This window comes from Musca vetustissima, unplaced genomic scaffold, assembly GCF_032173495.1.
Source record: "Musca vetustissima isolate MV318-11 ecotype Yass unplaced genomic scaffold, APGP_CSIRO_Mvet_v1 utg48367, whole genome shotgun sequence".
In the NCBI taxonomy this organism is placed as follows: domain Eukaryota; kingdom Metazoa; phylum Arthropoda; class Insecta; order Diptera; family Muscidae; genus Musca; species Musca vetustissima.
This window is the reverse complement of record NW_026882453.1, coordinates 274365-289052: the sequence shown is the minus strand read 5'-3', so window position 1 is coordinate 289052 and position 14688 is coordinate 274365. Positions and strand designations below refer to the sequence as shown.

Below are 14688 nucleotides of genomic sequence, written 5' to 3'. Positions count from 1 at the left end.
TCCGATTTAATCTAAATAATGTACCAAGTTCTTATGTTGCATAGCGCTTTGAATTTAATCCAGAATGATGTGTGCCAAGTTTAGTGAAAATCGGTTGAGATTTAGATATTGCTCCCTTAAATTATAGATTGTTTTTAAGTAATTGACGCACCAAGGAACCAATATATGGCTGATAGGAACAAAACGTACTGAAATTAGTATAACCTAACCTGTGACAAGTTTCGTTGAAATCGGTTCATATTTGGATATAGCATCCATATATAAGTAAATTGTGCATCAAACTCCTCATATTTGTTAGATTGACATCAAACTTTGCACAACGTACAAAATTGAGCATAGAATAACGTAGTTGGGTTTTCTAGAAGTACAGACCTAGCCCAACGGATGACCTATTGATATTTGTTTGAAGTCGATTAACATACTTTTGTTCCATTGTAACAAACGAATGATATGTTTATGGGTAGATCTAGGTCGTTTCACATTTAGATAAATATCACATATTTTATTTCATACAATTTCATGATTATAGTCCTGTTTAATATACCCATAGTGGTGAAGGGTATCATATAGTCGGCCCCGTCCGACTTTACTACTTTCCTTACTGGTTTTATTTTATTACACAGATTAAAAATAGATCAGATTTTAGCAAATACGTACAGGTTCCACATTTAGTTTCATTTAGCACTTTTCGAACACATAAGTACACATTTTTAAGACTACCTCCATACCATCACTTCCACTAAATTTAGTACCAGTTACTTCCAAAACGACCTTGGTACTTCTTTCTAACTCTCCGTCAGTCACTCACAATCTAAATTTTAGATTTCCAGCTCTCACCGTTACCCAAATCCAAATTTAGTGCATTTTCTATTCTATTTACTATTCGTACACAAGAATTTGATTTTCCAAAGTGGTATCCATAACTCGATACTACTCTTTAACAATAATCTAAATTCCAAAACTCTGGGTTCAACCAAATCCAAATTTAGTACCATTTAGTACTTTTCATACTCCTAAGTAAGAATTTCTAAGACTACATCAATCCTACACTCTAACAATAATCTTAATTCGACCAAAGTCCAAATTGTACAAAATTTAGAACTTTTCGTACTAATAAGTACACATTTTCAAATGTACCTCAATCCTGCTTTCAAATAGTAATCGAAAGTCCAAATTTAAGAATTCCAGCTCTGTCTGTTCATTAAAAAAATAAACAAATTATACCAGATTTGGTACCATTCTGTACTTTTTGTACCCATATTCCAAACCTATCTCAACATTCCAAACCTGCTTTCAAATAGCAATCGTAAATTCAAAATCAGCTCTTTCTGTTCTCCAAATTGTACTAGATTTGGTACCATTCTGTACTTTTCCTCCACTCCCACAGTAACCCAAGTGGCAACTTTCAGAATTCGAGTTCTAACCGTTCACACAAGTCCAAATTGTACCATATTTTGTGCTTTTCGTACCCATAAGTACGAATTTTCAAAACTACCTCAGTCATGCACTCCAATAATAACATTAAGTGCATATTTAGGTATCCCAGCTCTATCCGATCGCCTACATCCAAATTGTATCAAATGTAGTACCATTTATTACTTTTCGTAGACGTTAGTACGAGTTTCTAAAACTTCTCAATTTCACACTCCAAAACCATTTTTAATGACAAATTTAAAGGATCCCAGCCCTATCCGTTCACATAGATCCAAATTGTACCATATTTAGTACTTTTCGTACTTATGAGTTCGAAGTAAGATTTAGTACACATAATTACGCATTTTTAAAACTAACTCCATGTCTCATCCTATAATCCAATCCTTAATTTTAATTCCAAATTTTTTGATTAACGCTCACACAAAACGAATTGTACCATATTTAGTACCATTTAGTGCTTCTCATATCCATAAGAACCTAATTCCATTACTACCTTAATTCTGTAGTCTTTCATTCCAAATTTAAGTTTTCCATCTCTATCCGTTCACTCAAATCTAAATTGTACCAAATTTAGTACCATTTAGTACACGTATTACGAATGTTCAAAACTAACGAATTCAAAATTTCAAGATCTCAGCCTTATCCGTTCACACAAAAACAATTTGTAAACCATTTGGTACCAGTTATTACTTTTTTCCTACACTCCAACAGTAATTTAAATTTGAAAATTCTGGAGTCCAGCTCTATCCGTTCACACATAATTAAGTTGTACCAAATATACTACCATTTAGTACACATAAGTACTATGCTTCAATATCTCAATTCTATATTCCAACAGCAACCATTATTCCAAATTTTAGGTTTCCAGATCTCTCCGTTTACCCAAATCCAAATTGTACCAAATTTAGTACCGTTTAGTACTTTTCGTACACATCAATACGAATTTCCAAAGGTGTGTCTATAGCTCAATCTTCAACAGTATCTTAATTCCAAATTTCAGTTTTTCAGCTCTATCCTTTCAAGCAAAATCCAAATTGTACTAAATTTAGTACCATATAGAACTTTTCATACCAGTAAGTACGAATTTCTTAAACTACCTTAATCCTACACTCCAACAGCCATTTTAATTCTGAATTTGAAGACTCCAGCTCTATCCGTGCACCAAATTTAGTACCATTTTGTACATTTCGTACACATAAGAACGATTTTTTAATGCTACCTTAATCTTGTACTCCAATAGTAATCCCAATTCCTATTTTCAGCATTCCATCCCTATACACTCAACTAAATGCAAATAGTACCAAATTAAGTACCATTTTGTACTTTTTATACACATAAGTAGGAATGTCTTAAACCATTTACATGTCTTAAACCATTAAACCATCAACATTACTTCCCAATCTGTATTCTACATACAATTTCAAGATTCTAGCTATATATGTACAATATATATACAATTAGAACTAAATTTAGTAAATTTTAGTACTTTTAGTACACTTATAGGTCGAATTTCCAAAAACTCTTTAGCACTATTTCTAACTTCCCATCAGTGACCCACATTCCAAATTTCAGAATTCTAGCTCTTCCCGTTTGCCTAATACAAAGGGTACCATATTTTGTACATTTTAGTACTTTTCGTACCCTTCTAGTTCGAATTTTCAAAAAACCCACGCCTACACACCAACCAATTTCAAGCTTCTAGCTTCTGCCGTTTCGTCTGGGTGATGATCTGTCAGTCACTCACTCACTCACTTAACACTAAGCTCTTTTATATATTAAGATAATTATGATGGCTCAATTGTTGGCCCCGGTGGCCTTTCTAAGTAATAAGCCCAACAAAATTGGCGAGGACCTAGGCTCTACAATGCCTGTGTTCCACTCGTAATTGCAATCGTATAGAGTCCGGAGATCATTATTAATATAGTAGGTTGAATTTATTTACAATACACCTCCCGGCTTTCCGGACGTTGTATCCACCAATCAAAAATGGTTTATTACCAATCGAACAATGATGAAGTAACTATGAAAATAAGTTTTGTATGACAAGATCAAAAAATATTTTTTTATTCAAAAATTATATACAAATTAAATAATTTCTTTATAATATAAAATAAATAACTTAAACACTAATTTCATTTAATTATATTTTTCTAAAAACTTTCCTCCTCAGCACATAATTTTGGGTGCTATCTTCTTGATTTGATGATTTTCACCAACTTTCATAACAGCTATCATACCCTCCAGGGCATGTCGCTCAATGTGACAATGCATTGTCCAAAATCCGGGATTATCACTAATGAAACGTATGATAATATAACCCAAGGGCGGCACCTGTATGGTATCCTTTTCAACGGCAGGGAAATTGTCTGGGACACGTTTCAACAGGCCACGGCGATCAAGTTCTTGGATCTGAAATAAAAACAAAAATTATTTTGTAGAGGTCTATCTATCTAAAGTATCAACAGAGGCGTGGATTTTTTAAAGAATATTTTTCGAGGCCTAGAGAAGACGCGGATTTTTTAAAGAATATTTTTTCAATGCCAAGAATAGGCGTGGTTTTTTTAAAGAATATTTTTCAAGAGTTATTCAAGGCGTGGATTTTTCAAGGGTTATCCAAAACGTGGATTTTTTAAAGAATATTTTTTCAAGGCCTAAAATAGGCGTGGATTTTTTAAAGAATATTTTTCAAGAGTTATTCAAGGCGTGGATTTTTCAAGGGTTATCCAAAACGTGGATTTTTTAAAGAATATTTTTTCAAGGCCTAAAATAGGCGTGGATTTTTTAAAGAATATTTTTTCAAGGCCTAAAATAGGCGTGGATTTTTTAAAGAATATTTTTTCAAGGCCTAAAATAGGCGTGGATTTTTTAAAGAATATTTTTTCAAGGCCTAAAATAGGCGTGGTTTTTTTAAAGAATATTTTTTCAAGGCCTAAAATAGGCGTGGATTTTTTAAAGAATATTTTTCAAGGGTTATCCAAAACGTGGATTTTTTAAAGAATATTTTTTCAAGGCCTAAAATAGGCGTGGATTTTTTAAAGAATATTTTTTCAAGGCCTAAAATAGGCGTGGATTTTTTAAAGAATATTTTTTCAAGGCCTAAAATAGGCGTGGATTTTTTAAAGAATATTTTTTCAAGGCCTAAAATAGGCGTGAATATTTTTCCAAAGCCTAAAATAGGCGTGGAACTTTTAAAGGATATTTTTTCAAGGCCTAAAATAGGCGTGGAACTTTTAAAGGATATTTTTTCAAGGCCTAAAATAGGCGTGGATTTTTTAAAGAATATTTTTTCAAGGCCTAAAATAGGCGTGGATTTTTTAAAGAATATTTTTTCAAGGCCTAAAATAGGCGTGGATTTTTTAAAGAATATTTTTTCAAGGCCTAAAATAGGCGTGGTTTTTTTAAAGAATATTTTTTCAAGGCCTAAAATAGGCGTGGATTTTTTAAAGAATATTTTTCAAGGGTTATCCAAAACGTGGATTTTTTAAAGAATATTTTTTCAAGGCCTAAAATAGGCGTGGATTTTTTAAAGAATATTTTTTCAAGGCCTAAAATAGGCGTGGATTTATTAAAGAATATTTTTCAAGGCCTAGAATAGGCGTGGATTTATTAAAGAATATTTTTTCAAGGCCTAAAATAGGCGTGGATTTTTTAAAGAATATTTGTCAAGGCCTAGAATAGGCGTGGATTTTTTAAAGAATATTTTTTCAAGAGCTATCCTAGGCGTGGATTTTTTAAAGAATATTTTTTCAAGGGCTATCCTAGGCGTGGATTTTTTAAAGAATATTTTTTCAAGGGCTATCCTAGGCGTGGATTGTTTAAAGAACATTTAAAGAACATTTTTATGAGAACCTTTAGACCAGAAGGCGTGGATTTTTAAAGAACATTTTTATGAGAACCTTTAGACCAGAAGTCGTGGATTTTTAAAGAACATTTTTATGAGAACCTTTAGACCAGAAGGCGTGGATTTATAAAGAACATTTTTAGGGGAACCTTTAGACCAGAAGGCGTGGATTTTTAAAGAACATTTTTAGGGGAACCTTTAGACCAGAAGGCGTGGATTTATAAAGAACATTTTTATGAGAACCTTTAGACCAGAAGGCGTGGATTTTTAAAGAACATTTTTATGAGAACCTTTAGACCAGAAGGCGTGGATTTTTAAAGAACATTTTTATGAGAACCTTTAGACCAGAAGGCGTGGATTTTTAAAGAACATTTTTATGAGAACCTTTAGACCAGAAGGCGTGGATTTTTAAAGAACATTTTTATAAGAACCTTTAGACCAGAAGGCGTGGATTTTTAAAGAACATTTTTATGAGAACCTTTAGACCAGAAGGCGTGGATTTTTAAAGAACATTTTTATGAGAACCTTTAGACCAGAAGGCGTGGATTTTTAAAGAACAAAACGTGGATTTATAAAGAACATTTTTAGGGGAACCTTTAGACCAGAAGGCGTGGATTTATAAAGAACATTTTTAGGGGAACCTTTAGACCAGAAGGCGTGGATTTATAAAGAACATTTTTAGGGGAACCTTTAGACCAGAAGGCGTGGATTTATAAAGAACATTTTTATGAGAACCTTTAGAACGATGGACATAAATTTTTAGAGAGCATTTTTATGAGAACCTTTAGAACGATGGACATAAATTTTTAGAGAGCATTTTTATGAGAACCTTTAGAACGATGACCATAAATTTTTAGAGAGCATTTTTATGAGAACCTTTAGGCCGATAGCCGTACATTTTTAAAGAGCATTTTATGAGAACCCTTGCCATCAATAAATATGGATTTTAGTGAGGACCTTATGACCAAAAAGCGCGGATTTTTTAAAATTTTTTTTTCAGAAACTTGAGACCAATGAATATGCATTTTTATAAAACTTTATAAGGACCTTGAAGGTAGCCTATGAATCGCCTCGTTTATAGAATTGTAAAAAAAATTAAGTTTCTACTTACATTTCTCAAATCATTAATATTCCCCACGATATCCTGTCCCACCAAACGGAACGTATAACCATGCGAATGGAATGGGTGGGTCGTATTCATATAATTCGCCACGACCATTTCAATGGGCTTATACGCTGGAATTCGAATAACATTCGTACACTCACAATTGGTGCGACGACAATTGATGCCAGCCAAATAGAAAGCGGTACGATTACAAAAATAGTTGTCATCATTGAAGAGGTGTCTGCCCTGCAGCAGTGACACCGTAGGATAGGCAAAAGTGATATCATCCACCTGCAGATAGGCATCGTTGTCCAATTGCAACACACCAAAGCTGGTATAATATGTTCGGAATTTCGTATACGCCGGCCACGGTAGGGGGTTCAGAGACTGCAAACCCAACGTGGGTACATCCGAACGCTCACGCTTACGATCGGGTGTTATTAGCTCGGCCATTACATTTACACCTATTTCGGATTTTGCGGATAAGGCCTTTGGCACGGCATTTACATCTTCGGTTATTTGTCGTTCGGGTAGACGGCTGCGAGAAGATCCTCGATAATGGAGAACTGCTCCTTGATATAGATTCAGATTTTCACAATCATTATAGCCCTTGACACGAATCCAATAATTGCCAGGATATTGATTGGCCTGAAGAATGAAATCAAACCGCTCCGCCGATGTCATAAAGAATTTATCCGCATAGACAGGTTGCAGATCATTACCATCTGTGGAAATCATTAGCATACGATGATTTTCAATGGAAAATTCCAGGGGACAATTGAAGACCCCATTACTAATGACACGCATACGATAACGCATGCCGGGAGAAACGTTAAGACGCTCGTAACGATGTCGGGAATCATTGTCCGCCCAGGAGTTGAGATGATTCCTACCCTTGCCATTGATGACAATGTTCCTTGGCCTGGTCATATCGGCATTATAGACAATATCCTGAATAACCAAAGTGTGTTCGATCAGATCATAATCATATAAATTGGCATGGCGATTATTTTCCTTGGTCTGGCGGATAACCAGAGATCCTGCCACACCCCTGGCTCTTTGGGCTCCATAATGGCTGTGATACCAATTGCTGCCACTACGATCCACCGGGAAGGTATAACGCTGTACCTCACCCGGTGATATTGGATATTGGGTGATATAGGGTGCCCCATCCATATCGGGTGTTTGGGACATGTGGACCCCATGCCAGTGGATGGTCGATTCTTCGGTCAGGTAATTAATGACATCGGCCACAATCGTGTCTCCTTCACATACCTCCAGTGGGGGAGCAGGCCATTGACGATTTACAGCCATTATTTCATTGGGTACACCATCACCATAGATACATTTTTCCGCTTCGCAGGTGGCCGGTTCATAGATACAACGTTGGCATTCCTGGCCCAGGGTCTGATAGTTATGGACGATGAGGCGATAATAGCAGGTCATAGACTTGCCCTGTTGACACACTCTACGGCAGGGATGGCGATCAAAGCTACCAAAACTACCTTCATCTGCAACCACAGGAGGATCATTATAGCCACCAGGGGCTGCCAAGGGTTGGCCACCACCGGCACCACCGAACACGTTATTAAAACCCCAATAGAGCTTGGTCATATTTGAAACACCCAAGTTCGCAGGTAAGCCTGCTACTTTCTTTTGAGATTTCAAATCATTGGAAGATTCCTCCACTTTCTCCGGTTCCTCGGCATCCAAACCCAAGACAATTGGGCCCTTAATGGGCTCCTCTGCCACCACCTGGTCCTTAATATCCACAATAGAATTTGTATCCTCTTTGGATGTTATTGCCACCACCGTGGACGGCAGAATCAATGACATTATCAGCAGCAACACTCCCACACATTTCCATTTCCAAAATTTCATTTTCAATTCGATTTATTTTTAATTCACTTCGTTTTTAATTTCTCTCACTTTTACTTTTCAATTCAATCAGTTTTTTTATTTTATTATTCAAAATTTTATTCAATTTTGTTTTCAATTTCTTTCAACCGTCGGCTTTAAGTTCAAGTCGACAACTGATTATGGCTTCGATCTGCAAGTAACGAAGAAAGTTTAACGGCCCACCCCCAAGACCGTCAGGTCTTGTTGTGGTCATCATCATAACTCATTTGTATGCCGGTTGGAGTACGGCAAATCACAACGTTCCATTAATTGTGATCGGCATTTTTAATCACTTTTTGATTTGCTATTGATTAAGCCTTGTTTGTGGTCACGTTCTTCTTCTTCTTCTTCTTCTTGGTATTTTTTGCAGTACATCCCAACCCCACTGGAGTAAATCAAACAGTCATTGGCATTACAATTTTAAATTGTGTTTAAAATTGGTAATTATATTAAAGGAAAATATTGAAATCAATTAGTTTTTGGTTCAATGGCAAACAATAATTTCAAAGCATACTTTTAGGCGCTTAGTGAGTAAAGGGACAATTTATAATGAAAACAATGTCTAGATTAGTCGGGAATTTTTTATGGAATATTTTTTCAGGCACTAAAAGAGGCGTGGATTTTTAAAAGAATATTTTTTCAAGCACTAAAAGAGGCGTGGATTTTTTAAAGAATATTTTTCAAGGGCTATCCTAGGCGTGGATTTTTTGAAGAATATTTTTCAAGAGCTATCCTAGGCGTGGATTCTTTAAAGAATATTTTTTCAAGGGCTATCCAAGGCGTGGATTTTTTAATGAATATTTTTTCAAGGGCTATCCTAGGCGTGGATGTTTTAAAGAATATTTTTTCAAGGGCTATCCTAGGCGTGGATTTTTTAAAGAATATTTTTTCAAGGGCTATCCATGGCGTCGATTTTTTAAATAATATTTTTTCAAGGGCTATCCAAGGCGTGGATTTTTTAAATAATATTTTTTCAGGCACTATTCAAGGCGTGGATTTTTTAAAGAATATTTTTTCAGGCACTATTCAAGGCGTGGATTTTTTAAAGAATATTTTTTCAAGGGCTATCCTAGGCGTGGATTTTTTAAAGAATATTTTTTCAAGGGCTATCCTAGGCGTGGATTTTTTAAAGAATATTTTTTCAAGGGCTATCCTAGGCGTGGATTTTTTGAAGAATATTTTTCAAGGGCTATCCTAGGCGTGGATTTTTTGAAGAATATTTTTTGAAGCACTAAAAGAGGCGTGGATTTTTAAAAGAATATTTTTTTGAAGCACTAAAAGAGGCGTGGATTTTTTACAGAATATTTTTTTGAAGCACTAAAAGAGGGGTGGATTTTTTACAGAATATTTTTTTGAAGCACTAAAAGAGGCGTGGATTTTTTACAGAATATTTTTTTGAAGCACTAAAAGAGGCGTGGATTTTTTACAGAATATTTTTTCAAGGGCTATCCTAGGCGTGGATTTTTTAAAGAATATTTTTTCAAGGGCTATCCAAGGCGTGGATTTTTTAATGAATATTTTTTCAAGGGCTATCCTAGGCGTGAATTTTTTAAAGAATATTTTTTCAAGGGCTATCCTAGGCGTGGATTTTTTAAAGAATATTTTTTCAAGGGCTATCCATGGCGTCGATTTTTTAAATAATATTTTTTCAAGGGCTATCCAAGGCGTGGATTTTTTAAATAATATTTTTTCAGGCACTATTCAAGGCGTGGATTTTTTAAATAATATTTTTTCAGGCACTATTCAAGGCGTGGATTTTTTAAATAATATTTTTCAGGCACTATTCAAGGCGTGGATTTTTTAAATAATATTTTTTCAGGCACTATTCAAGGCGTGGATTTTTTAAAGAATATTTTTTCAAGGGCTATCCTAGGCGTGGATTTTTTAAAGAATATTTTTTCAGGGCTATCCTAGGCGTGGATTTTTTAAAGAATATTTTTTCAAGGGCTATCCTAGGCGTGGATTTTTTAAAGAATATCTTTTCAAGGGCTATCCTAGGCGTGGATTTTTTAAAGAATATTTTTTCAAGGGCTCTCCTAGGCGTGGATTTTTTAAAGAATATTTTTTCAAGGGCTATCCTAGGCGTGGATTTTTTAAAGAATATTTTTTCAAGGGCTATCCTAGGCGTGGATTTTTTAAAGAATATTTTTTCAAGGGCTATCCTAGGAGTGGATTTTTTATAAAATATTTTTTTAAAGACCATCCAAGGCATGGATTTTTTAAAGAATATTTTTTCAGAGACTATCCAAGGCATGGATTTTTCAAAAAATATTTTTTCAGGGGCTATCCAAGGCCTGGATTTTCTATTCGAAAAAAAAAAATCGTTAGTAAATCCACGCCTTTTTTTGGTCCATGAAAAAATATTCTTTAACATATCCACGCCTTTGTTTGAACTTAACATATTTTTTTAAATCACGCCTGGATTATGCCTTGAAAACATATTTCCCAAAAATGTAAAAATCCACATTTTCCCCATCATCGCTTGGACCCTCGACTTATTTGTTCTCTTAATCTTCATCTCTTTCAAATCAAACATTAATCTTAACCACACATCTCTTGATTCTAATAATAACAGAGATTAATATTAAAAAAATAATTTGTGTGGTTATTCTTATCAGTTATTGGTCAGACTCTTACCCAGCCGGACGTGTTGAGAAAAAAAATCAAATAATTGCACCTAAAAAGTGACATTTATTTTTTTAAGGAACAAGAAGAAGATCAAAGCATAACAATGAAATTCCAGGAATTCATAATGAGCTGGATCATTATGTTATTAGTTCACAGTATTTGTTTAGTCTGTGGCCAAAGAAATGTTGTGGCGCCCAACGGCTATAAAAGTAAGTTGTGAAGAAAACTTGGAGAAATAAAGCCTGGATTATTAAATATATGGATAAGTTGAGGTTTGACAAAAATCATATACCTTAAAAAAATCCAGGCCTTACTGGGATCCCGAAAAATCCTTAAAAAATTAGGTCTTGCTGGGATCCTGAGAAATCCTTACAGTATTTAGGCATTGCTGTGCTCCTGAAAATATTCTTTAAAAAATCCAGGAATTGCTGGGCTCCTGAAAAATATTCTTTGAAAAAAAACACGTCCTTCTGGGCTCTTGAAATATATTCTTTTCAAAATCTACTCCCTTCTGGGCTCCTGAATTTTTGTTTCTTACATATGTTTTCCTCCTATTTTTAGACTGCATAACCCCCGACTATAACCAAGGATATTGCGTTCCCATGGCCAAATGTCGACGCATTGAATGGCTGGTGGAAAATTGGTCACCACCCTATCCGGAGCATATAACCCGTTTCATACGACAAAGTCATTGTGGTTCACGCGCAAATGTGGTTGGTATTGCAATATTACAATTGAGGCAATTAACGAACAATGAATAACGACTAACAACAATAACAATAGCCAAACAATGAATGTCAAATTTTAAAATAAACACAAGCTTTCTATTTTTTTTTTTCAAATTTATTTTATTTGTTTGCAGCATTACGCCTGCTGCGCCTTCTATGATGTCAACGATATCAGCCTACAGCAACAACATCTGCATTTACATCACCATCATTCACCGCTACCGGCTCCAATCCAACTGCCCAAACCTTCACCTTCGCCATCGATGGTCCATAATCCTCATTATCCTTATCATAGTGGATCACAGGCGATGACAAATGGCGGTGGTGCGGCCGCTGCAATTGCACCACCACGTTTTCATCATCGTCCCATGGTAAATTATTTACAAGAGCCGGTGGGCGAAAGGATTCTACGTTCAATGCCATGTGGTCATTTGAATGGTGATCGTATTGCGAATGGTGAAATTGTACGTCTATCCGAATTTCCATGGATGGTATTGTTGGAATCGAAGGGTAGCAAAAAGACGCGACAACGTTTCCGATGTGCCGGTACCTTGATAACCAATCAATATGTCCTGACCGCCGGGCATTGTGTGGAGGCAAGGAATGAAGTGTAAGTAGGGCTTGACAAAAAAACATATTCTTTAAAAAATCCATGCCTTGCTGGAATCCAGAAAAATCCTTAAAAATTTAGGCCTTACTGGGATCCTGAGAAATACTTACAAAATCTAGGCCTTGCTGGGCTCCTGAAAAATATTCTTTAAGAAATCCAGGACTTGCTGGACTCCTGAAAAATATTCTTTAAAAAATCCCCGCCTATAGAGGGCTTTTAAAAAATCCCCGCCTATAGAGGGCCTTTATAAAATCCCCGCCATTCTGGGCTCCTTAAAGATATTCTTTAAAAAATCCCCGCCTATGGATGGCCTTTAAAAAATATTCTTTATAAAATCCCCGCCATTCTGGGCTCCTGAAAGATATTCTCCCGTCTATGGATGGCCTTTAAAAAATATTCTGTAAAAAATCCGAGCCTATGTATGGCCTTTAAAAATATTCTTTAAAAAAATCACGCCTATTGATGGCCACTAAAAATATTCCACGCCTTTCTGGGCTGCTGAAAAATATTCCTTAAAAACCCCCGCCTTCCTGGGCTACCGTCTATGGATGGCCTTTAAAAAATATTCTTGAAAAAATCCACGGCTATGGATGGCCTTTAAAAAATATTCTTGAAAAAATCCACGCCTATGGATGGCCTTTAAAAAATATTCTTGAAAAAATCCTCGCCTATGGATGGCCTTTAAAAAATATTCTTGAAAAAATCCACGCCTATGGATGACCTTTAAAAAATATTCTTGAAAAAATCCTCGCCTATGGATGGCCTTTAAAAAATATTCTTTAAAAAAACCACGCCTATGGACGGCCTTTAAAAAATCCACGCCTATGGATGGCCTTTAAAAAATATTCTTTAAAAAATCCACGCCTATGGATGGCCTTTAAAAAAAATTCTTTAAAAAATCCACGCCTATGGATGGCCTTTAAAAAAAATCTTTAAAAAATCCACGCCTATGGATGGCCTTTAAAAAATATTCTTGAAAGAATCCACGCCTATGGATGGCCTTTAAAAAAAATCTTGAAAAAATCCACGCCTATGGATGGCCTTTAAAAAATATTCTTGAAAAAATCCACACCTATGGATGGCCTTTAAAATATTCTTTAAAAAATACATTTTTCCAATTTAGCTTCTCCGTTCGCCTGGGTGAACATAACCTCAAAACGGAACGTGACTGTGAAAATCGCAAATCCAGCCGTAAATGGAATTGTGCCCCTCCGCATGAAGATGTGAAAATCGAAAATGTCATTCTACATCCAAATTACAAATTACATCCCATACAAAATGATATAGCCCTGATACGCCTACAGAGACCTGTGGAATTTAATAGTAAGTACGCAGCATAATCTCAAGAATTATAACTAAAATATGTCATTATAGCCCACATTAAGCCCATATGTTTGCCATTGGATCCACACGTTAAGCCACAAATACAATCCGAACAAATTGTGGCCGGTTGGGGTGTGACAGAGAAAGGTATTATCCCCTCAAGAAAGTTTTTAATATTTTCTAACCCCCCTGTTTGATCGCTTACAGGTTCTGCCTCGGACATCCTGCTCAAGGCTCCCATAGTTCTAAAAAATCTTGACATTTGTCAACGTGTTTATCGTCAGAATCCCATAACGGCGGAACAATTCCTGTGTGCCGGAGGTGGCTTGGATAAACGTGGCACATGTCGTGCCGATTCTGGAGGACCCCTTTTTGCTGCCATCCCCTATGAACACAACCATCTACGCTATGTCCAATTTGGTATAACATCCGGTGGTGGTTATGGCTGTGGTGGCCAAAATAACTATCCCGGCATTTATACAAATATTCGCAGTTATATAACTTGGATAATTAGTAACATATTTTAAAAACGACAACAGTGGCAACAACAACAACCCACATCATATGATGTATAATTCTAAATGAAAGGAAATGCGATTAAGTTATTGTGATGAAATCTAAGCTGGAAAAAAGTATTTGACCACGGTATAAAAAATTAGTTTTAATTGAATTACGTCGACATGTGATTATGTTTTTGTTGTCGGTTTTTTTGGAGATTGAGAGATGATTATTTTCACAATTAGAATTTTGGTTTAATTAAATAAATATAATTATATAGAAATGTACACAAAAAAACACACCCACGCATACATTTTGTGTCAGATTTTTCACACTTGATAGTTTCGACGAGCGGCAAATGGTGTCAAATGGTTTTCATGCGACCCCATTCATGTTGCCAGACATCACGAAATCAAAAATTGTTTGGAATTTTTAATTCACGTACATATAGTCACGTGTGATTAATAACACAGAGCAACAAATTGTTTGGATAATCCCTGAAATTTTTTTTAAATCCACGCCTTGGATAGTCCCTGAAAAAATATTCTTTAAAAAATCCACGCCTTGGATAGTCCCTGAAAAAATATTCTTTAAAAAATCCACGCCTTGGATAGTCCCTGAA

General features: G+C 35.5%; 2 protein-coding genes across 2 annotated transcripts; one reads left to right on the top strand and one right to left on the bottom strand.

Annotated features, from left to right (window-relative positions):
* Positions 1 to 3600: 3600 nt before the first annotated feature.
* On the bottom strand, positions 3601 to 8216 carry LOC133328869 (uncharacterized). The gene is made up of 2 exons (XM_061537378.1): positions 6387 to 8216; positions 3601 to 3843 (listed from the first exon to the last, which is right to left on the bottom strand). The coding sequence occupies exons 1-2, from the start codon at positions 8214 to 8216 to the stop codon at positions 3601 to 3603; spliced, it is 2073 nt and encodes a 690-aa protein (XP_061393362.1).
* Positions 8217 to 11943: 3727 nt separating this feature from the next.
* LOC133328868 (serine protease grass-like) lies at positions 11944 to 14095 on the top strand. The gene is made up of 4 exons (XM_061537377.1): positions 11944 to 12245; positions 13369 to 13568; positions 13620 to 13715; positions 13776 to 14095. The coding sequence occupies exons 1-4, from the start codon at positions 11944 to 11946 to the stop codon at positions 14093 to 14095; spliced, it is 918 nt and encodes a 305-aa protein (XP_061393361.1).
* Positions 14096 to 14688: the final 593 nt, after the last annotated feature.